The 21,522-nt window shown below is 51.0% G+C and overlaps 1 protein-coding gene across 1 annotated transcript; it reads left to right on the top strand.

The window, feature by feature from the left end:
- Nucleotides 1-514: 514 nt before the first annotated feature.
- PV09_03541 (uncharacterized protein) lies at nt 515-21,343 on the top strand. Its single transcript, XM_016356754.1, has 4 exons — nt 515-9,179; nt 9,230-19,404; nt 19,458-20,436; nt 20,491-21,343. Exons 1-4 carry the CDS (start codon nt 815-817, stop codon nt 21,081-21,083), a joined length of 20,112 nt encoding a protein of 6,703 aa, XP_016215547.1. The 5' UTR covers nt 515-814; the 3' UTR covers nt 21,084-21,343.
- The last annotated feature ends 179 nt before the right edge of the window (nt 21,344-21,522 follow it).

The raw sequence follows: 21,522 nt of genomic DNA, 5'->3' as shown, positions 1-21,522 counted from the left end.
GAATGTGCTTGTCTAGAAAGCTGCTCGCAGCGCGCTGTGAACGCCGGCATCCTACAGACTCCCACCTACTTGATTTCGTACATTACACACACATGTGACAGTGGCAGCGTAGGCGCACATGGCGTGACGTGTGTTTCGCTGTGCGATGGGTGCCCAGGGCATCGTGTTGCACGGAGGCGTCGCCGGAATCTGACGAACAAAGGCCCTTCCGAGAGGGCGCTTTGCAAGAGGTTGGGACGCACGTGGCAAGCGGGGCTCGCAACCAAGGCAAAATTTTGAAAAACCTGGCCGTACGGAGGTGCAGCTGGAGGCAAACCGTCGCGCGAGAGCTTTCATGGTACTGGGGAGCTGATTCTCAGCTGGCTCCTCACGCTGGATCGGCCCGTCTGACCAATTGCAAACTCGGCTCGCCCAACAAAGCACTCGACGAGCATCACAAGCAGCTGGTGCGCCCCAGTGGCGCATGCATCTTGGTCGGGCATCCACATTCCCTTCGCGTAGCTCGACGGGCGCTCAGCAAAACAAGCCAACTCTTCATCGAGTGTGCCACCAGTGTTCATCGCTTTTCCTTCACTTGCAGCATTGCCAGCCAGTCCGTTGTATCATATCACGACAGCGCATGACGTCTACGGCCGATCTGCAAAATACCCAGCCACCTGCTTTTTCCCTCACTGCAACCTGAGCTAACAAATGTTTTGAATCCTTTTCGAGCGAACAACACATCACGCCGAGAGACCCCGGACAGGTCGACATAATATCGCAGCAAAATTATCCTCGCCACGACGCAACCCAGTCTGCGAGGTGGACATCAAATATGTGGAGCAAACTCACGGGGAGGAGCAGCGACACCGCGTCGCAGAGCGGTGATAGGCGCCGCAGTACCAAGGGCGAATCTTCATCGCGCAGCAGCAGACGTGCCGAGTCGGTTGTTTCTTCTTCTTCTACCGCCAGACGAAGCGAACGCGACAGAGAGGACGATCGAGACAGAAAGCGACGTTCCACGTTAAGCAGGCAAAGCACCTACCCACCACCAGAATCGGTTGCAAGTTCGTACGCAACTGCACCCACCAGCGCACGTGGCGATCGCGATGAAAGAACAGCGCGGCGTAGCGCTACTTTGCCTAATATTGATGATGCTGCCTCTTCGTATTCGTACGAGAATGCAATGAGCTGGGGGAGACGTGAGACAGAGAGAGGCATGGCCAGCGACCGTGAGGAGAGGCGAAGGCCGGAGAAGGAGAGTGACCGTGATCGGGAGGAGAGGAGACGAGAGAGACGTGAGAAAAGAGAGAAGGATGCAGAACGAAGAGATGGGAAGAAACGAGACAGCGAGAACACCTCAGCTAGAGGCTTTGATGACGATGGCTCGCGTGCAGGAGAAGGCAGCATACCCGGTGCTTTTCCAGATTCCTCAAATGGCACCAGCACGCCGCTCAGGCCGCAACCTCAATACAGTACAAGTGACCCCCACATCGCCCATCAGTTCCCCGGTCAGATGATGGACAATCCCTATGGTGCGGCTGCTGATTTCTACGGGGACCAAGGACAGTCCGTGGCCTTCCAGCCAGGTGTGCGACCGGAGCCCCCGTTGGTGAATAGTCAGCCTCATTTGATGGCAGCGACTGCGCAGCCCACACCTGCTCTGGACACTGGTCATGGCTCCGCAGCGGACTACTTTGCAGGGACGATGTCGGGTGGCGAAATGTCATCTGCGAAGCCGTCCAAGCCTGCCCAGACTTCATCTTCCAAACCAGCCAAGTCGAGTTCGAAACCAAGCAGCAACTCTAAGATGTCTGGGAGCGGAAAGATTTCTGCACCAGCAGCATCCGCGGTTGGCGGAGCAGCTCTCGGTTACACCCTTGGCTCTGCAGCGCAAGACTCAAGCTCATCACTCTACGTTCACGGTGCCCAGGAGTCGTCGAGTAATTCATTCCAGCAGTCAGTCAGCCCAGCGGTCTCACAAGGTGGTCAAGGCCATTCGCTTTCTGTCCATGCACCAAGCACATATGGGGTGGATGGAAACTCACCCAATACTTCTCCTCGAGTGTCTCCGTCGCACTCACCATCCCGGCCATCGAAATCCAATTTTGGAAAATATGCAGCGGCCGCCGGAATTGCGGCGGGCGCATATGCGCTCCACAACCACCACAATCATGCGCATCATCAGCACTCTTCTACAGGCCCTGCCAGCTATAACGGCAACAATGGGTATGGCGCAACAGGACATAGTCCTTATAATAGTGGACATAATGGATACGGCAACATGGCCTTTGAACAGAAGCGCCAAGGTCCAGTCTCGAAATTCGTAGATTGGTGGAAAGATTATGAGGATGTGCGAAAAATGGAAGAATATACTGAATACATCGGTGTGTGCAGAGGTTGCTTCGATCCGAATTCCTCTATTTATGATGCACCACGCCGGCATAATTATCGAAAGCGCAAATCATCAGACTCGCTGAGAGAGCGTCGATCTGGCGAGTATGCTGCCAGTGGTCGTGTCAGCAAGGATTCACGGTACTATCGTTATAGCTCCGACGAAGAGAAACGACGCAAGACTAGTAAAGGTGGCTGGCTCGCCGCCGGACTTGGTGCTTATGGCATTGCGAAAGCTGGAAAAGCAGTTCTCGGCAGAAATGGCGATTTCGAGGACACCTACAGCATAAAGTCGGGGCGGAAGGCAAGATCTTATGATCGAAGCCGCAGCCGCAGTTCGTCTCGTAGTCGGAGGAGCTCTCATGGAGTCGTCCGAATGGGAGAAAATTCGATTAAGCGGAGCCGGTATTCTGACTCCGCATCTGTTGGCCGTGTCGACGTTATTGCGGATAGCAAGGGTGAGTATCGCGTCGAGCGTCGACGCAGCAAGAAGACACGGTCGCGATCTTCCTCACGAGAACGGAAAACAGGACTTTTAGGCATGGCTGCTGGTGCAGCGCTCGCTGGCAGTGCGATTGCTGCCCATGATCGGAGGAAGCATCGTAGCCGCTCAAGTTCTCCAAACAAAGAGTACAGACTCGAGCGTAGACGGCGCGGCAGCCATGAGAGTGTTTCCGTGTATGGAAAGAGTGGTTCTCGACACCGTGGCTCTAGGAATTCGTTCGGTTCCTCGCGCGAAGACCTCGCGTCTGCTGGTGGTTTCTTTGGAAGCATCTTCGGTGGTAGCAACGATCGGCGACGGCGAATATCTCCCAGACGCAAACGGAAGACCGGCTTCTTTACGTTCGGTAATGGCTCATCCTCTTCAGATCTTGGCCTTGCCTATGGTGCCGACGTTCGCCGGAGCAGCCGCTCTTCGCGCACATCACTAGACAAGCAGAAAAAGGTGAAGAAGAAGAGCTCTGATGAGAGGATCAATGCTACTATATTGGGAATCGGTGCAACTGCAGCTGCATTGGCTGCTGCTCAACATGGCAGGAACAAGCGTGGCAGCAAGCACGACCTAATCGCTGTCAAAGAGCGCGGAGAGAGAACACGCGGCGCACTCGTCTCACGTCCCTCCGAAACAGTGACTCATTCTGACACCGATGACGAGGGAGTTTGGGAAGATGAACCAGATGATTCAAGCGAGTTCTCAGACAGTGGTTTAGCTTACGGTGACTTCCGTGCACGAAAGAGCACTGATTCGCTGGCCTCAAATGATTCGGGTACCTGGAAGTGGGGCTGGCGATGGGGCACCAAGAAGACGAAGAAGAAGACGACATCCAACGATAGTCTAGGTGCTATCGCTGGAGCTGCAGCTGCAGGAGCTGTCGCAGGCCACGTGATTGGGAAGAATGACGATGCAATGTCCAGCCTTAGTAGTCAGCCTAGCATGCAGTCCGTTTACCCTGTGCAAAGCAACGATCCGACGCGATATGACGCCGTCGGCAGACGTACAGAACCACGCCCGGTCTACACAAGCCGACCAGAGAGCCTACCAATGAACCAGCCTCAGCCCATCATGCCAGTCAATGGTGCTGTGTACTCTGCTGCTTCGGTGTACAGTGCACCTACGGGCCCCCCTGTTGACTTTTCTACATCAACTCCGAGGCGAGTGTTAAGAGACAAGCAAAGACCGTTCTCTTACAGTGCCGCTGATACTCATGTCCGTGCGGACGATGAGAAGGCCCCAGAACTCCCTGTGAGGCGGAGGCGCGCTTCCTCTCCGGTACCCACCTCACATGCCGGTAGAGACGCAGTCCTTACTGGAGCAGCCGTTGCTGCTGGAGCCACTTTAGCTTCTGCATTATCAAGCTCCAAACCGCCGAATACACCTTCAAAGGACGTGCGATTCAGCTTTGATCAAGAGCAGCTTGATAAGGAACGCGATCGAGCGCGAGATGAAGGCAGACGCGAAGAGAGGGAGCGTCGACGACAAAAAGATGAAGAGGCTGACCGTGCCAGAGCTCGGTTGATTGAAGACGAGCGTCGTCGTGCGGAAGAAGCAGATTATGCTCGTGAGCGTCGCCGTGAAGAAGAGGCTCGTGCCTCTGCAGCAAGAAGAGAAGCCGAGAGAAAGGCCGACCTTGATAAGGAAACTGCTCGACAAGCGTCGCTTGTGCAACAGACTGAAGAGCATGACCGTCAAGAGCGCGAATATGAGCGCCAGAGACGAGAGAGAGAAGCTGCTGATCGGTTTGCCGCAGAACGAGAGACCGTCTCTCGCGAAGCTTCCGCACATGAGACTTTGGCCAAAGAAGAAGCTCGTCGGGCTGACCTTGAGCGTCAAGGACGTGAGAAAGCTGACCACGCGGAGGCCGAACGTGAATTTGAACGTCGCGAGAATGAGCGGCGTGCCGATTGGGCCACACCTATCGCCGCCGGAATCGCTGGAGCTGCTGCTGTAGCCACAATCGACTCTGCCGTTGATTCGCGGGACGAAAAGAATCAAGACGAAAAACTCGTTAAAGACACCGCCGTTGACTCTCGCTATGAAGTGTACAGGACGGAAGAAGCTTCTCGCGATTCCACGACAGTTAAGCCCAGGGTTATCGAGTCCACGACTACCGCAGGACCGACAGTTCGCGAGATCAAACCGACGATCGATAGTAAAGTTGAGGTTGATAGTTTTGATGACGATGTCATATTCGATCCGGATTACTTTAAAAAAGCAAGAGACAAACGTCGAGCTGCTGCTGAGATGGCCCTGGCGGGCAAAGCAGCGGACAAGGTCATTGCAGACGTGCAAGCCCGGTACGCTGCAGAGCCTGTTGACAACGAGAGCTTCTGGGCGCCTGCTGAGCTCAAGGATCATAGCCATGACCGAAAGTCGAGTGATCCAAATGCCGATGCCGATGTGGAAGTCCTACGCGCACCTGAGTCTCCCATAAAGGCGCCACCTTATGAGCGGCCTTACAGCTTTACAGCCACCAAGGCCTCGAGCTCTAAACTTCCTTGGCCAGTACCTCAGCTTAAGCTTATCGAACCCACTCCTCCCGCGAGCAGAACTAATTCTGTCGCCGGGTCCGCACGAGGTTCCACTCCAGCTTCACCTGTCGAAGAACTGGAGAGGAAGGGTGATGAACCAATAGGTGAGCAACTCGAACGCACAAGGTCTGCTTCACGAGTTCGTTGGGGTGAAGATACCACATTTCACTACGACGATAGGACACCAGAATCTATCCGTGAGAAGTACATTGACGACGATGTTGTTACGAAGCCCCAGAGTCAAGCCGATGATGAGATTGTCGTTGAAGAGCAATCACACGACGGCCAGACAACGAGCTCTAGTTATAAGCCTGCCATAGCCGCAACGGTTGCAGCAGCAGCAGCAGCGGGGGCGGCGGCGGCGACGGCAGATAGCATAAAAGAAGTCGTGGAGTCACCCGTCGAAGAAATACCACGGTACTCACCCATCGATGGGTCGATTATGCATGAGGATGGTCCTGTTGTTGAGGCGCAGTCTCCTGAGGTCACGCCTGTAGTGATAGAGCCGAATGAGCATCATCGCGCGCACAGAGATTTCTACCAAACCCCCTTCTATACCTCCGTCTCGGACATTGCCACGAATTTTACTCTTAATGACGATGCAGATGAGTTGCCTACCCGTGACCATGGATTTGTTGAGGGCGAGGTCTACGACCCGACCCCAACAAAAGAGAAGGATTTATCGACTGTTATGCCAGGTGGCTTCGTCCAGGATGAAGAAGACCTGCCGTCAACCGGCGAGGCCGCCGAGAGTGCTGAGAAGACAGCACCAGATGCCAAAGAAAAGGCGCAAATCGACCCCGTATTCCAGGGCGAACAAGTCGAAGGCCCGAAACCGGATCGTGAAGCGGCTGACACTGTGGCAGAAGATAAGTGGTCCACTAGCAAGAAGTCGAAAAAGAAAAAGAAGAAGTCCAAGAGCCGCGATTCCAAGGACGATGAGCTTGAGAGGGAAGCTCGTGATGTGGAGTCTTCTTCTGTATCGGTCATGGCTGCGGGCTTTGCCGGTGTTGCTGCAGCAGCAATAGCCCGCGAGAAAGAAGCCGAGGAGATTCGCAGAGAGTATGAAGAATACAAAAAGGAGAAAGCGTCGAATGTGAATGTCTTTGACTATCTGGAGGGCACTGACCACAATGAACTGGGCGATGATCGAGAAGGTGAGCGTAATGGCGTTGATGAGAAGCATCCAATTGTGCCCTCCGGCCATGATTCGCAGAACAAATTTACTCCCGAGCTTACGGAGGAGCCAGATGCTATGGAAGCAGAGCCAGAAGATGAGTGGGACGATTCAAAGTCTGCAAGTAGCTCACGACGCAGGAAGAAGAAGAAACGAAGCAGTAGACATGAAGACGAAATGGAAGCCTCCACAGCGTCAATCACCAGCGCCAAGACCTCGCGATCTGACGATTACTATGACGATGAGAAAAAAGCTAAGAAGCGGTCCTCAAAGCGCGAAGATGATTACGAGTCTCCCCGCCGAAGTGATTCTTACGCTACGTCAGAAATTGGTGATGATGATAGTAAAAGAAAACGACGATCAAAAAGGGATAGCGATATTAGAGATGATGTGTCCGTTGCTTCCACTTCCAGGCTCTACGATGACGATCGTGAGCGAAGACGACGTTCAAAGAGAGACAGCGAAATATTCGATGACGTATCTGTTGCTTCCACCTCCAAACTGCATGATGAGAAGCGCAAATCCAGAGACAAGGACAAGGAAAGAGATAAAGAAAAGAAAAGTATATTCAGTATCTTCAGCAGTAACAAGGAGAAGGACAAGGATAGAGACTCCCGCGATCGTGAGAGCAAGAAGTCACGATCGTCACGCGATGACGATGAGGAAGACCAAGAACGACGGCGGAAGAAGCGATCCAGCCGGTCTACTGCAGGCTCAGACGATGAATATGAGCGTCGATCATCCAGATCAGAGCGCTCGAACCGCAGCGCCGACGATGATGACAGAAGCGAAAAGCGTCGGAGCCGATCATCACGAGACTATCACTCGATTGCCTCAGATGATATTGGTTACAAGCACGATGACGATCATCCTTACACTCGTTACTCATCGCAGCCACCGCAAGATGTTGTCGAAGAAGTGCTTAGCCATACCGAAGATAACGAGCTCTCAAGTCGAAGCAAGAAGCAACGTGACAGCAGGGACCAGTCTTTTTTAGGGGTTCGGGCAGAGGATGAGAGTGCTGTTTCTGCTGCTCCTCTGCCCGCCAGTCCTCTCGGTGACGACACTCCAATTCCTGATCTCTCTGCACTGCCGGAGCTTACGGTGCAAACTGCGAGTCCGGATCTGAACCGAGAATTGGAGTTGCCAGGTCTGCCGGCGAGCAGGCCGACAAGTCCTTATAACATAGGACCTTTTAACGAACTACCCCCGCTTCCGCCATCTCGTCCTGGGAGCCCCTATGAGGAAGGGCCAAGAACGCCTCCAAGGCCGAGCCTGGAAAGTTTGAGGGCGGCAAGTAAGACCTCTGTGCCCTTGCGATTTAGGTATCCGGGTGGCGCACCTTCGCCAGTGATGTCACGAGACGCTAATCTACCTTCTCCTGTGAATACAGCCTCGCCTTCAACACCTTACTCACCTTTACATCCTCCAAAGGCTAGGCATACGAAGAGCCTCTCGGGGGATTTCAAACATTATCGGCCACTATATTTGCTCGAAAAGACGCGAAAGGCTCCCGAGATCGAGGAGGACTTGCCGCCTCTACCAGAAAGCACGAGCACGTCGCGGACCCCTTCCGTACACGATACCGATGAAGACAGCTTCCATTCTGCAGCACAATCCCCAGAGACCAGCTTCCGTGGAGATTTTGGTGAGCCGGAGGGTGTTCTTGAAGATCAGCAACTAAGCAGAGAGCCTGAGGATCTGCTTGACTCGCAACAGACCACACCGAAAGCTGCTACATTCCCTGCTGGCGTCATGGACATTTCTGTTCGACCTTCTGATGAGGGTACGACATTTCCGGTCAACGATCTCGATGAAACACCCAAGAAGTCTCATGAACCTTCATCGTCTGGATTGGGCATTGAAGACATAGCGACTGGATTCGCCGTTGGCGCTGCTACTGGGCTTGCCGGCCATGAAGTAATATCTTCTCAGGATGACGATAGAAAGAGTATTGATAGCTTTATGGGTGGTGAACCCGACGAAGAGGACGAAGAATTCAAACGGCAGGTTAAAGAAGCTGCCGAGGAAAAGGCTAAAGCTGAAGCTGAAGCCGACGAGCGTCGTTCTTCGCAACTAAAGAAGGCCTCGAAGAAAGGCAAGAAAGGCAAGCGCGGAACCAAGGCAGACGTTCTCGACAATGAAACGCCAACGCCGACGGAGAGAGAACTCGGAGAGCGTGATGCACAAGATGCCGTCGATACTTGGTTTGAGATCCCCACTTCTGGCAACACTGGAAAGGAGGGTAAGAAGGGTAGAGGCCAAAGCTACGACAAGTCGTTGCCCTCTGAAGAATCAGAAGAAATGACCTTGCATACTGAGGCAGCGCAAAAACAGCGTCAAGACCAGACGTCGGTTGAGGTTGTTAGCGAGACCAGTCCCATTGACATACCTTCTGCAATCGAAGAGGTCAAGGAGGAGGATGCTAAGACTGCGAAGATCCCAGAAGCTCTTCTTCAGCGTACGCCAAGCAAAAAGGGCAAAAAGAAGACCAAAAAGGGAAGATCTGGCAGTGCGACTCCTGTGCGTAACGACGAACTGTTGATTGAAACAACTGCGGAGGCTCCCATAGTCGCAGAAACTGCAATAGACGGACAATGTAAGTGCAATACATTATGCTCGAAGAGGGACTGGAGCTAACGTGAATAGCAGCTAATCCTAGTCCTTCACCTTCAGCTAAGGCTGTTGACAACGGAGAGCCTGCAGAACCATCGCGAGAGCGTAGACATGTGACAGAAAAAGAGCTCTCTACAGAGCACGCTCCGACGAGCATAACTAATGCAGAAAAGGTTATTTCGCCCGAGGACATTACATCCGCGGGGCCTGATTCTCAGTCAGAGAGTATTGTGCAACAGCCTAGTTCTGATCTCAACGAAGAGAGGGTGGCATCGTTCTCAACTGATCCGCAAGACTCTGAGGCAACGCCAGCCGTGAACGTGTTAGATTCCGCAGACCACTCTGGATTACCAAGTCTCGTCAATCCCGAACCCCACGCTGTTGAAGACAAGAAGATTATGCCAGAGGATAGTGCTTCTCAGACTGCTACGCATACTTCACTTCTCCCAAAAGACGACATAAACGACAGGTCAGCTCAGATGACTTTGCCGGACAAGGATCTAATGGCCGGGGAAGGGCTTGTGACGGCCTCAGAGACAGCCGACGTCGATCACACTAAGTATATTGAGTCAAGCCCATCGCCTTTAAATACTAGCACCAAGAAGGGAAAAGCTCAGAAGGTTCCAAAAATTGACTTATGGGGCGTTGTGGCTGCTGGTGTCGCCGGCGCAGCTGTTGGCGCAACTGCACAGCAATCATCTGTGAGCATCTCGCCAATTGCGGTGAAAGAAGACGGCGCATTTCACGTCGACAATCTAGACGAGACGTCCCAAGGAGTGCCCGCTGAGGATACAGAATTGTCAAAGCCATCAGACAAGGTTGCCAGAAATATAGACCAAGATGAAGAACGCATTGCTGAAAGCGATTATTCATCGGCACAGGTTTCTGCTCCTACCCAAGATCTTGCAGAGAACCCCTCCGTTGAACCCTCTTGTGATCACGCACAGTCAACGGAGCACCTTTCGGTAGAAGAATCATCCTCTGCCGACAAGGAATCATCTGAAACTCAAGGACAGATCTGTGCAGACCTGCCCGAAGGTGCAAACTCTCGTCTATCCTCTAGAGGCACGGAACTGGATGCGACTGGAGATTCAACTAATGAAGCTGGCGGGTTTGCTGAACCAATTGGGAAGAATAATATCGATGTCCAGTCGTTGTCGCGGTCTGGAAGCAACAAGAAGAAGAAGAAAGGCAAAGGCAAAAAACTCCAAAGCGTTGATACGTTGACAGATTACACAGCCGAGTCCTCCACGTCTGCCTCTGTTTCACTTGTCGCAGATCTTGACTCGGCTGATGTCCCAGCTAGGAATGCTCAAACCAGCCAACCTGGGCTGGATGAGTCTTTGGAACAACATGTGCTGCAGACAGATGCTGCTGCTCAACAAGAGCAATTAGGCGAGCGATCAGCGAGCCACCGCGCAGATGTGGAGCCAAATACACAGGCAGAGACAGGAATTGGCGACCAAGCGGAGGCCAATACTGACGATGAATTTGCGTTTGTAAAGACAGACAGTAAGAAGAAGGACAAGAAGAAGCGCAAAAATCGTGGCGTTGCAGACGACTGGCCCGAGCCTGTGGAAGGTTCAACTGAAGACAGCAGCGCAAATGTAACTCAAGACCCGAATATTGATGAGCCTTTGACCGCCTCCGCTCCCACAAAGGTCAAAGGTAAGGGCCGAAAGAGGTTGCAGAAATTGGAGCTTCAAGTGCCATCTCCGGGTGACTCTAGCGCGGTAGACGCAATTGTGGAAACGTCTGATGCTGCAGTTCTCACAAGTAAAGATGAGCGTAATTTGCAAGAGTCGATGGAAAATATGGAACAAGACATTCCGCGAAGTCTCGATGAGCCAGCTACCCGCAGCCACGAAGCAGAAGCTGTTCACGCTGATGTGCAAACGCAGGAAACCCCTGCCACCAATGAGGCTGAACCACGTGAGCAGTCTGTGCGGGACACCCCAGACGCCCCAATGCTCGAGAAACTTGAGTTGTCAACAACAGATTTGAACGCTGTAGTGGAGCCGCTGGATGCGCCAAGTTTTTCTATTGGTAATAGTGTTGAACGTGCTGGTTCCTGTCAACACGTGGAATCTCTGACCGAATTGAGTCATGAAGGTCAACTAAAATCGCCGCAAAGTCCGAATGCTCCCAACGTTGCGGAGTTCTCATCATCTCTCCACCAACATGTCGACATGCTTCAACCTCGAGGGACGCTTGAGCTTCCACCTGTGGAACCTGATGAAAATTTGCCGAATATCGAGTCGAGGAAAGCAGCAGAATCATTGGACAAACAATCCCCAACCGAACATGTCAATCAGCCTCCAGCCGCTGTTGAAGTTGACGAGGGCGAAGAAATCGAGAAACCCATCCCAGAAAGGTCCTTCGATGATCATGATGAAGCGTTACCAACAACCAGCCATTTGCTTCTGCCCGCACAAATCGAAGGAGAGCCATCGCTTGACGATTCCACGGCAAATCCCGCAGCTCCTGAAAATCAATCACAGTTACAGGCTGATACCTCATTGGATATTAATCTGGATTCAAATGAGGCCCACGAGACTAAAGCGGAGGACGAATGGGCCTTGCCGTCCAAAAAGAGCAAGAAAAAGAAGGGAAAGAAAAGTGGGCAAGCAACCCCCAAATCTGTTGATGTTGAGCTGTTAAAACAAAGCGGGGAAAAGGCATCACTCCAAGAAGAAGTTGAAAATCTAGCTTCGTCGGATACACAGCAAATTACGACTGCACAACAGAGTTCACTTGAGGAGCCTCAAGAGCCAATTGTGAAATCCCCACCACCAGACGATTTTGCTCCATCTCTTAGCAAGAAGGAGAAGAGGAAGAAAAAGGCGAAGACTTCCATTACAGACACATTTGCGTCTGCTGATAAGCCCGTTACCGAAACGCCGACCTTGCCTCACGAAAAAGATGAGGTGATAGCTGCTGAAATGCCCAGTATCAATTTTGACGATGTTGCTGAAGCTCAAACACAAGATGCAGCCTCCGATGAGCAGGTGGCAGAGTTGCCGAAAAAGAGCAAAAAGAAAGCGAAGAAAAATCAGTTCATCGGTACCAAATCTGATCTTGAAGAGCCAGTCAGCAGGGACGAATCGTGCAAAGCCACTGAACCGATATCAGAATATCTTGAAGATCCCGGACAACTCTACGAGGAACAGCAACCTGACGTGGTTTGTCAAGATGAGATTGTGGAAAACACAGCGAATATTCCCGAAAGTCACATGCCTGTAGTAACATCCGGCATTGAGCAGCAACTTGACGAGGATATCATCGAGGACAATGGCCAAAAAGAGCAAGCCATAAAGACTGTTGATGCTGAGGAAGAAGACTGGGCAGTCCCAGTCAAGAAGGGCAGGAAGGGCAAGAAAGGGAAAAAGTCAAGTACTACAACTTCGGTCGTACCCGATGAAGCATCTGGGGAGCCATTTGAAGAGCCTGTCTCCGAAACACTCGATTCAAGTCAAAAGCCAGTTTCTGCTGAGCAATCGGCCTTTTTGGAAGAGAAAACTGAAGCAGAAAGTCTTAGAGAGATAGAAAAGCGATCCACTTTGGAAGGATGCGAACCAACAGAAGACGTCCCAAATAACAGCGATGAGATCGCTGTTGAGCATTGCCCTAAAAACGAGAATGAAGCCTCTCGCGAGGATGCCAAAGATGCCCGGGATATTGAAGTTTCAGCAGCGGTCGTTCCTGATACATCTCGAGAAGTTACAGCAGAAGATGAGTGGGCAGTACCGGCAAAGAAAGGGAAGAAAGCAAAAAAAGGGAAGAAGTCCAGCCTATCTACTCCTCTATCTACAGAAGAGCCAAGCCCACAGCAGAGCCTCGCTCCTGTCCAGACAGCTGAACCAGTGTCATCTCCCCCTGAGGTAGAGCAGTCGCACGAAAGCGTCAGTGTGAATGAAGAATCGGCCAAGAAGCAGGAAGAAGAGAAGCAACATACCATCGAAGACAAACTCATCGAAGTCACGGGTGATGACGAATGGTCGATGCCAGTTAAGAAAGCTAAGAAGGGGAAGAAGGGCAAGAAAATAGGTTCAGCTACAACGACTCCGGTCGAAGAGCCTGCTGCTGTCAAGAGCGATCGTGAGATCGAGTCTCCCTCGAATGCTGCACAGACTGTCGAAGATCTTACTGGTGATCAACCCATGGAATTTGACGATCGAAATAAGGAATTAGGGGAATCTAAGGATGCAGAACTCGAGCCGGCTGTTCCCGATAATGAGAGTGCTAACCCAGGTCCACTCCAAAAACCTATAAATGATGGATCCAATGTGCCAATGGAAGTTGCTGCAGAGGATGAATGGGCTGCCCCAGTTTCCAAGAAGGGCAAAAAGAAAGAAAAAAAGCGCAAACAGTCCTCATCTGCTCTAACAACTGTCTCCGTCTCAACATCAGAGCCTCAGGACATCCAAATGCTTGATGTGCCGACGCAGCGTGAGCCATCTTTGGAATTGGATCAAGGAACTGAGCTCGATCCGCAGTTAAGTAGTAGATCTGCCATAGAACAAGATTCTACACTGGATTCCACTTTGGTCAGACAGCAGCCGAGGACTGACGATGCTCAGCTTACATCTGAGCCTGCAGTTGAAGAACATAATTCAGAATCTGAAAAGGCTATCACAACAGCTGAGGACTGCAACTTGAACGCGGAGGTTGATGCAACAGCAACTACTGTTCAGGATAACAAGGATGCCGACTTCAGACCTGACGACTCCCTTAACGACGTCACTCCGGTAGATGCAGCAGATGCCATGGATACGGTGCAAATTGCTGTAAAACAAGAAATAGAGGCCGATGGTTTGGGTATCACAAAACGCAAAGGAAAGAAAGGGAAAAGGTCTAAACAACACTCAGTCACCGAAGCGGGCGAGTCAGCTAAGCCATCTCTCTTGGAGACGCAGATCCAATCAGAGAAGAGTGCTGAAGATACAGCGCAAACTGCGGACCAAGGTTCACCTGACCCGATCACAGATGTCCATGTCGAGGCAATGGAGGACATCGGACAGGCCGACAACGCCGGAGGCTTCGGCGCAGCTCAGGAAGCACAGGACTCCTCGCGAAATACGCAACGAATTTCGAGGCCTTCAACTCCCGAGCCTACTCAGTCTATGACTGATCGTCCAGCTAGTTCTGTTACCGATGCAAAATCACCTGACGATCCTCGTCTTGTTGCGACCATCCAGAACGATGCTATTCTGCTTGTCGAACAGCAGACTCCAGAGGAAGATCAAAATGAGCTATCCATGACTGCCACCACAAATGAAAATGAAGATGGCAAACTCCTCGCAACATCTAACGACCTATCCGTTGTACAACTAGAACCTTCACCTGAATCTTCTGCCCAGAAGCGAGCAGACATCGTCTCCAGCGCAATTAGTCTTGAAGAAAAAACGACACCAGAGGATGATGCCCCACCCATCTCCGATGTTCAACCTCACATTCCAGAATCCTCAGTCAATGCTGAACCTGAAGCAGATGACATGTGGGATACACAGATGACGACCAAAAAGAAAGCCAAAAAAGAAAAACGTCGTTCTCTTACGGTGGCTCTTGAGACAAACGAGTTGCCCGCCGAAACATGGGATCTCACAAATACCGTTCGTGAGGAGGAAATGGGGGGCTCGACACAATCGAAAAAGAAAGGAAAGAAGCAGAAGAAGGCCAAGTCAGCTGCTGTCGAAGAGCATTTGGCAGACACAGAAAAATCAGCAGATGCAACTCCAACCTTGGATGAAGAAAACGATCTGACCGCACAAGCTGATCCTACCTCGGTTGGTGAACTTCCTGGACAGAGCGCAGATCCTCTGCATATCGATGATGTGACAAACGTTGAAGTTGTTGATTCCGTTACACTGGAATCAATGTCGCCGGATAACACGACCTCGAACGGAGGCGAAATGGGTCAAGTTACGCAAGAAAGCCAAGGCGACGCTTCATTGCAAGCGACTCCAAACGAAGATGATTCTGCTAGGCCACCTGTCAAAAAAGGAAAGAAAAATAGAAAGGGAAAGAAGAGCAGTGATCGAACATCTGGTTCAGAATCCCAGACGTCTAATGTGCTCGATCAAGACTTAGAGAGGTCAGTTGATTCTGCAATGCCGTCTACTGACCTTCGAGCTGCAAACTCCACCGCTGCAGAAATTTCTGCTATGCTGATGGATGATGAAAATTCCCGATCCATCAGCGCAGTCGCTAATGCGGGCGAGCCTGCCGATGGTCTCACGAATGACACTGTTGAAGAAGCTACTAGTTCAACCAAAAAAGATGCAACAGTTACGAACCCTCCGCATGCAGAAACCCAGGATGGAGCTCTTGAGCCCACTGTAGTGGAAAACTTGGAAGAAAATATGCCAATTGAGACGACAACTGTTTCTCCCATTACCGAGTCTGACACCATCAAAGTGGACACCTCATCTTCTATTGATAATGATTCAGTGCCTATAAAACTAAGCCAAAAAGATAAGCGCAAAGCGAAGAAGGCTAAACAAGCTAAAGAGAGCACTGAAGATACCACGTCGCCCGATTCAATCGTCAATGAACCTGCTGTTGCTGCTCAAGACTTCGCAATGCCGAACTCCGTGGAAATTCCACACGTCTCTCAATCCGAGTCAACTCCTGTGACGGCATCCCAAGACGACAGTATGTTACAAGCTTCGGCGCCAGATGTCTTTGAGTCCCCTCAGCCACTTCACACGTCTGCGGAGCCTGAGCCTGAGGAAGAATTTCCCATTTCAAGAAAAAAGAAAGAGAAGAAAAGAAAAGCCAAAAAAGTTGAAGACGAGGAGATTCCTAGCCACCCAAGTCCCTCAGATCAAGAAATGAAAAGAGCATCAACAGGAGACAATGCTATCGATGACACCACGAAACAGCTACTTGGGTCGAACAATTCAAGTGCACAAGGTTCTTTAATGGAAACAGACCTAGGATCCACGGAGTTCGAAGTTAAGAATTCGAAGAGGGACAAGAAGAATAAGAAAGCAAAGAAAGCGAAGAGGGACGCAGATGCTGCAGTTTCTTCGAAGGAGGATTCGGCTATGGCGAAAGAAAACGACTTTGAAGACAATCAAGCCGAATCGAAGCAAAGCGACGATGGCGGGAGTGTGGCGCCAATAAACAGTATGCCCGATAACCAAGTTTCATCAATAATTGAGCAGGAAGCCAACATGGGCATCGAAACCAGCGATCAAGTCATGAATATTCGCAATATCCCCGTCGACGATATTGAGACTTCTCATGTGCAGTCATCATCTCCTGGCATTGAATTTGCAGCATCGATAGCAGCAGGTCTTGTACAATCTGGATTTGACCCGGATCTTGCAACAAGTGACCCATCTTTGATGGAACAGCGTGCGCATTCCCATATACTTGAAGAGCCAAAATTTGACGAACTTCCTATGCAAGCACACGGAGGCAGCCGTCGATCATCAAGAAGGAACTCCAGGACACAAAGTCAAACCTCGCCTGTCGAGCCCTCAACAATTGCACTTCCGGAGGATGCTTCCAGTCATAAGCTTCCAACCACTGATGACAAGGAATTTGTGGAAATCCTTACTGCTGGTCTGCAAGGGTCCGGGTTTGATCCAGGTATAGTACAACGCGATGATACATACTCTCAACGGGCCTTGCAATCACCACAGAGCCTCAGTGAAGAAGAAGTTGAGGGGTTTTCCGAGAAACATAAACAAGCTAAGCGTGGGAAAAAGGCGCGCAAGCAAAGTAGTGTCGTAAACCAAGGTGTCTTAGCTGCGTTGGACAAAGTGCAAACTGTCGAAAATGCGACGCAGGACGAGGTGGCCACAGCATCAGCTGCTAACAATCAGTCTGAAAACTCCGCTACGACAAATGCAGTAACATCAGATGAAAATACGCCTTTACCTCATGGCTGGTTTTCTGCCACAGACTCCAATAGCGGAAAGACTTACTACTACACAGCTTCGAATGAAGTGACATGGAGCCGACCTTCTATTGACCATGAGGCATCAATCATAACGTCGGTTACACCAAAAGATGAAGCACCTCAGCCAGAAGCGGATGATCAGAGTCGTCCATTCGAGCCACCAGATACAGAGTCCTCTAAAGAGACGGCTGAAAAATTGGACAATATACAGCACGCTTCAGATGCTGAAATTGGCGGGCCACATAATCTAGACTCCGTCCAGGTAGTAGAAGAGGAATTGGCTTTACCCAAGAAGAAGCCGAAGAAAAAGAAAGGCAAGAAAGGAACCACATCCTCTGCTTCAAATGACATAGTTGAAAGCAGTCTAGCTGCAGGTGTAACCGAGCAAACCCCCGGCGCAGCTCTTGCAGCGGGAGTTGGCCTAGTGGCTACGGCCATCGCCACAGCTGCAGGGTCGAGTTCCCAGTCTGAGAGCCTCAACGAATCTCAAACTGATAAAGAGGAGAAATCGTTGAGCGAAGAAATTAAGGCAGAGACAACAGGACGCAATCTCCCGGAAAGCGTTAAAACCTCAAGCTCCAACGTCAGTCGCGTGGCAAGTATGTTTCCTGGCTTGGAACGTGTTAAACGCAAGGTACCGCCTCGACAAGACTCAATAGTCGAGCAACCAATGAAGAAGCTAGAGGTTGGGTCGGGCATGAATGCATTCGAGAGAATCACTTCGCCACGTCCATCTCTCGACCTGGATCGTGATGTTGAGATGACTGAGGGGCCGAACGAAGAGTCTGAATCCCGTCTGCCCGAGGACGCTTCCGGCGTAAAGAATCAAGTCTCAGCACAAGATTTTGCACAGTCTTCTTGGTCATTTCCAATGAATCCCGATAGCGGTATAATTGTTCCGGCATCGCCAAAGTCCTTGACTAGCCAGCGCACCTCTGAAGCTTTAAAGAAGGATAGCAGTCACCACGATACACCTGCATCCTTGCAGTTGGCAAGGGAAGAAGGCCTTTTGAGCCCGACACAAGATCGAGAGCGCGAACTGAACTTTTCTGATGAACTCAAAAGAGGAAGAACAGCCTCTCACGGATCAAGCAAGTCGCCCATTAAAGTTCGTGTTGAGGTTTCGCCTGAATGGGGGGTAGCTGTCAGCCAGGGCTCACCAGAAAAAATTCTTTCTCCACGGCAATCTGTTGAGATAGTAGATAACACGCCAGGTTCGAATCTGGAGACAGGAGATACAGAATGCTCGTTACCAGACACTTCAATATTAGCTTCACCGCCTGCCGTGGAGTCAACCTCGAAAGATCGGGCGTCGAATCTGCTGTTCCAGTCTTCACCTTCTACACGCGAGCCACCCAGCAGTAGCGCCAAGAAGTCCATTGATGGGCATATTTCCTCACCAAGCTTTACGACAAGTGACAGGAGTCGAGCATCTTTAGAGGATGATGAGATGCAAGCTGAACCAACTGCAGGTTCAAGGGGCGAAAGAAATCAGAGTCAAAATTCAGTCTCCGAGTCCCTCCCTTCAGCGACAGAAAAGACGACACCAGTCACGACACCAGCACATCATACTCGCGCTTCAAGCGCCGGTCTTCAAACGATAATGGAATCAAGCCCTGGGTCCCCAGATTCGCCGCTGGTGAGGAAGACTCGTTCCCATGGTCTTCGCCATGAGCCGAGCTCAAGAAACCTTCGGCGGTCTGCAACGCCTGAGAAGCTTAAGATTTCACCTCGACAAGAACTCCATATAGATACACACGTTTCGCCTAAGCGCGTCAAATCCGCTGGTGGAATGAGTTCAATTGGGGATCTCATAGATCGCCGTCCTTGGCCTCCAGCAGATGAATACAATGGGACGATGGATAGTAACAGGATTATCCATGGCGATCCTGCAAAACGGGTTCGAAGTGCCGACCATGCGCACACTTCAACTGGTCTTCACGATTCGCGCAAATTATCCCCGCTGAGCGATGGTCAGCCGACCAGTATTGATCGAATCTCATCAGCCTATAGCCACCGAAGTTTGGATAGCGGTCGTCCTCACAGCCCAAACATTTCGAGGCCGTTAAGTGCTATGAGTACCGCCAGCGCTCGTTCTGACAGATCTTTGCGGCGCACAGACAGAAGCGTGTCAAGTGACCTTCGAGGCCACGCTAAACGCCAAGAAGCTAACGTGGGCGCTAAAATTTCGGACTCTACACCTCAACTCATCGCAGGCGCTGCGGGAGCAGCTCTCGTATCAACTCTCATCAAAGCTAAAGACAAGTCAAGAGGGGTCGGCATGGAGGGAGAATTGGTAAGTCATCATGCATGCGTCAAATTACCTGATCTGTCGTTAACAAATATTAGGAGGGCTATGGACACGCCCCAGCATCCCCCATGTCGCCAACGCGTCCTCCTAGCGTGCGCAAACGACAAAGTATGCAAATCATCGACCTACAATCCCGTGTTGATCAGGTGGTCGCCGAAAATCGTGCTCTTCAAGAGGCCAAGCAAAAAGCAGAACAAGCTCTCCAAGAAGCGATCTCTGTACGAGATAGCCATGCAAGCACAATTCAACAAGCAACCGAGGCCGTTGCCTCACGTGATCTCATAATCCAGGAAAAGGACATGCAAATTTCTCAACTCTCGGCAACACTGGCTCAAGTTCAGGAAGAGATAGCTCGCATCGCCCAAGAGAATGCGCAGCTGTCATCGCAGCACCAAGAGCTTTCTGCCAATGCGAATTCGCGTGTCGTAAGCCTGGAGACGGAGAACACGCATGCGCACGCACAATGGCAAGCAACGTCTCGCGAACTCGAAGCTCTACGAGCCAAACATCAAACTCTGAATGAAGGCATCAATGAAATCGTTCAGGACGGGATCTCTGCTGCGTTGGTTGAGAAGGACGCACAGATCGAACAGCTGCAGCAAGAGCTTGCCAGCAAGGTCGAAGAAATCAAATCCCTGCAGGCGCAGTTGCTTAATGCAAGCCAAACGGAGACGTTTCTGAATGTCAGAAATGAGGACTATTTCGACAGTGCGTGCCAGCAGCTATGCCAACATGTACAACAATGGGTGCTACGATTCTCAAAGTTTTCAGATAACAAGATGTGCAAGCTCTCATCTGATATCAGCGATGAGAAATTGCGAGACAGGTTGGATGACGCCATTCTGGATGGATCGGATGTAGACGTTCTATTGGCGGACAGGGTTAAGAGAAGAGACGTATTCATGTCGGTGGTGATGTCTATGATTTGGGAGTATGTTTTCACAAGATATCTTTTTGGGATGGATCGAGATCAAAGGAAGAAGCTCAAGACTCTGGAGGAGACTCTTAGTCAAGTTGGTAAGCTGAAAATTTGCCACAAGATTTCTAAGGCCAAACTAATCTCATCTGCAGGTCCGCAACGAGCCGTGGCTCAATGGCGTGCCATCACTCTCACTCTCCTTTCGCGGAGGGAAGCGTTCATTTCTCAGCGCAAACAAGATACTGAAGCCGTAGCCCAGGAGATTTTCGTCAATCTATCTCAGCTCTTGCCACCGCCGTCGAATCTCGTTGCTCAGATTCAAGAGTCGCTTCGCAAGGTCCTAACGCTCGCGGTTGATCTTGCCATCGAAATGCGAACTCAGCGTGCTGAATACATCATGCTTCCACCACTCAAACCGGAATACGACACCAACGGCGATCTTGTGCAAAAGGTCACCTTCAACGCTGCCCTTATGAACGAGCGGAGCGGCGAATTCACGTCAAACGAAGAACTGGAGGAGCGTGGGGCCATTGTCAAGCTCGTGCTTTTCCCGCTTGTCGTCAAAAAGGGCGACGATCTGGGCGATGGTGAGGATGAGATTGTCGTTTGTCCTGCTCAGGTTCTCGTAGCGAAGCCTGCCAACCCCAACAAGAAAGTTGTGCGCGTCATGAGCGGGGCGATGGAAATCGACAACCCTAGAGAGTCGTTGGCATCCTTTGCTCCAACGGATTCAAACATGTTTTGAGCTTAGTTTTTTTGGTTTTTTTTTTAAAAAATTCTTTTAATTCGCACGGGAAGTCGGAAAGGGTTTCTGGTACATGCGGAGATGGCGTAACCGGTTGAATTGACAGTCTGCATTGGATAGGCGTTGAGGATATCTGATCTCATAACCAGAGGAGCTTATGACGCAGACACGAATTTTGCTTCTTGTTTCCAGACCATAGACGCCAAGTTGTATTACAGAAAGCTCTTAATTCAAAATGTACTATTTAAGGCACAATCAAGCACCTCCTTCTCCACCTCTGTCTCGTTTTCCATAAACGAGATGAGTGGGCGATCATGCGTGTTCTTCTAATGCTCATGCGAGATCCACGAGCAGCCAAGCGCGTCGCAAGCACATGTCAAGAGTCCAAAAGAAGCGCTGGTCTCCGGAGATGTGAGGGTGAAGGCCCAAGCACACCGGA

Source organism: Verruconis gallopava (assembly GCF_000836295.1).
Source record: "Verruconis gallopava strain CBS 43764 unplaced genomic scaffold supercont1.9, whole genome shotgun sequence".
NCBI classification, from domain to species: Eukaryota; Fungi; Ascomycota; class Dothideomycetes; order Venturiales; family Sympoventuriaceae; genus Verruconis; species Verruconis gallopava.
The sequence above is the reverse complement of the archived record's forward strand: the minus strand, read 5'-3'. Positions and strand labels throughout refer to the sequence as shown.

Bases quoted from the DNA above. Each gene is read 5' to 3' on its own strand.
- PV09_03541 (XM_016356754.1), top strand. From the start codon at position 815: ATGTGGAGCAAACTCACGGGGAGGAGCAGCGACACCGCGTCGCAGAGC. The intron at 9,180-9,229 runs GTAAGTGCAATA...TAACGTGAATAG, and splicing joins AACTGCAATAGACGGACAAT to CAGCTAATCCTAGTCCTTCA. The intron at 19,405-19,457 runs GTAAGTCATCAT...AACAAATATTAG, and splicing joins TCGGCATGGAGGGAGAATTG to GAGGGCTATGGACACGCCCC.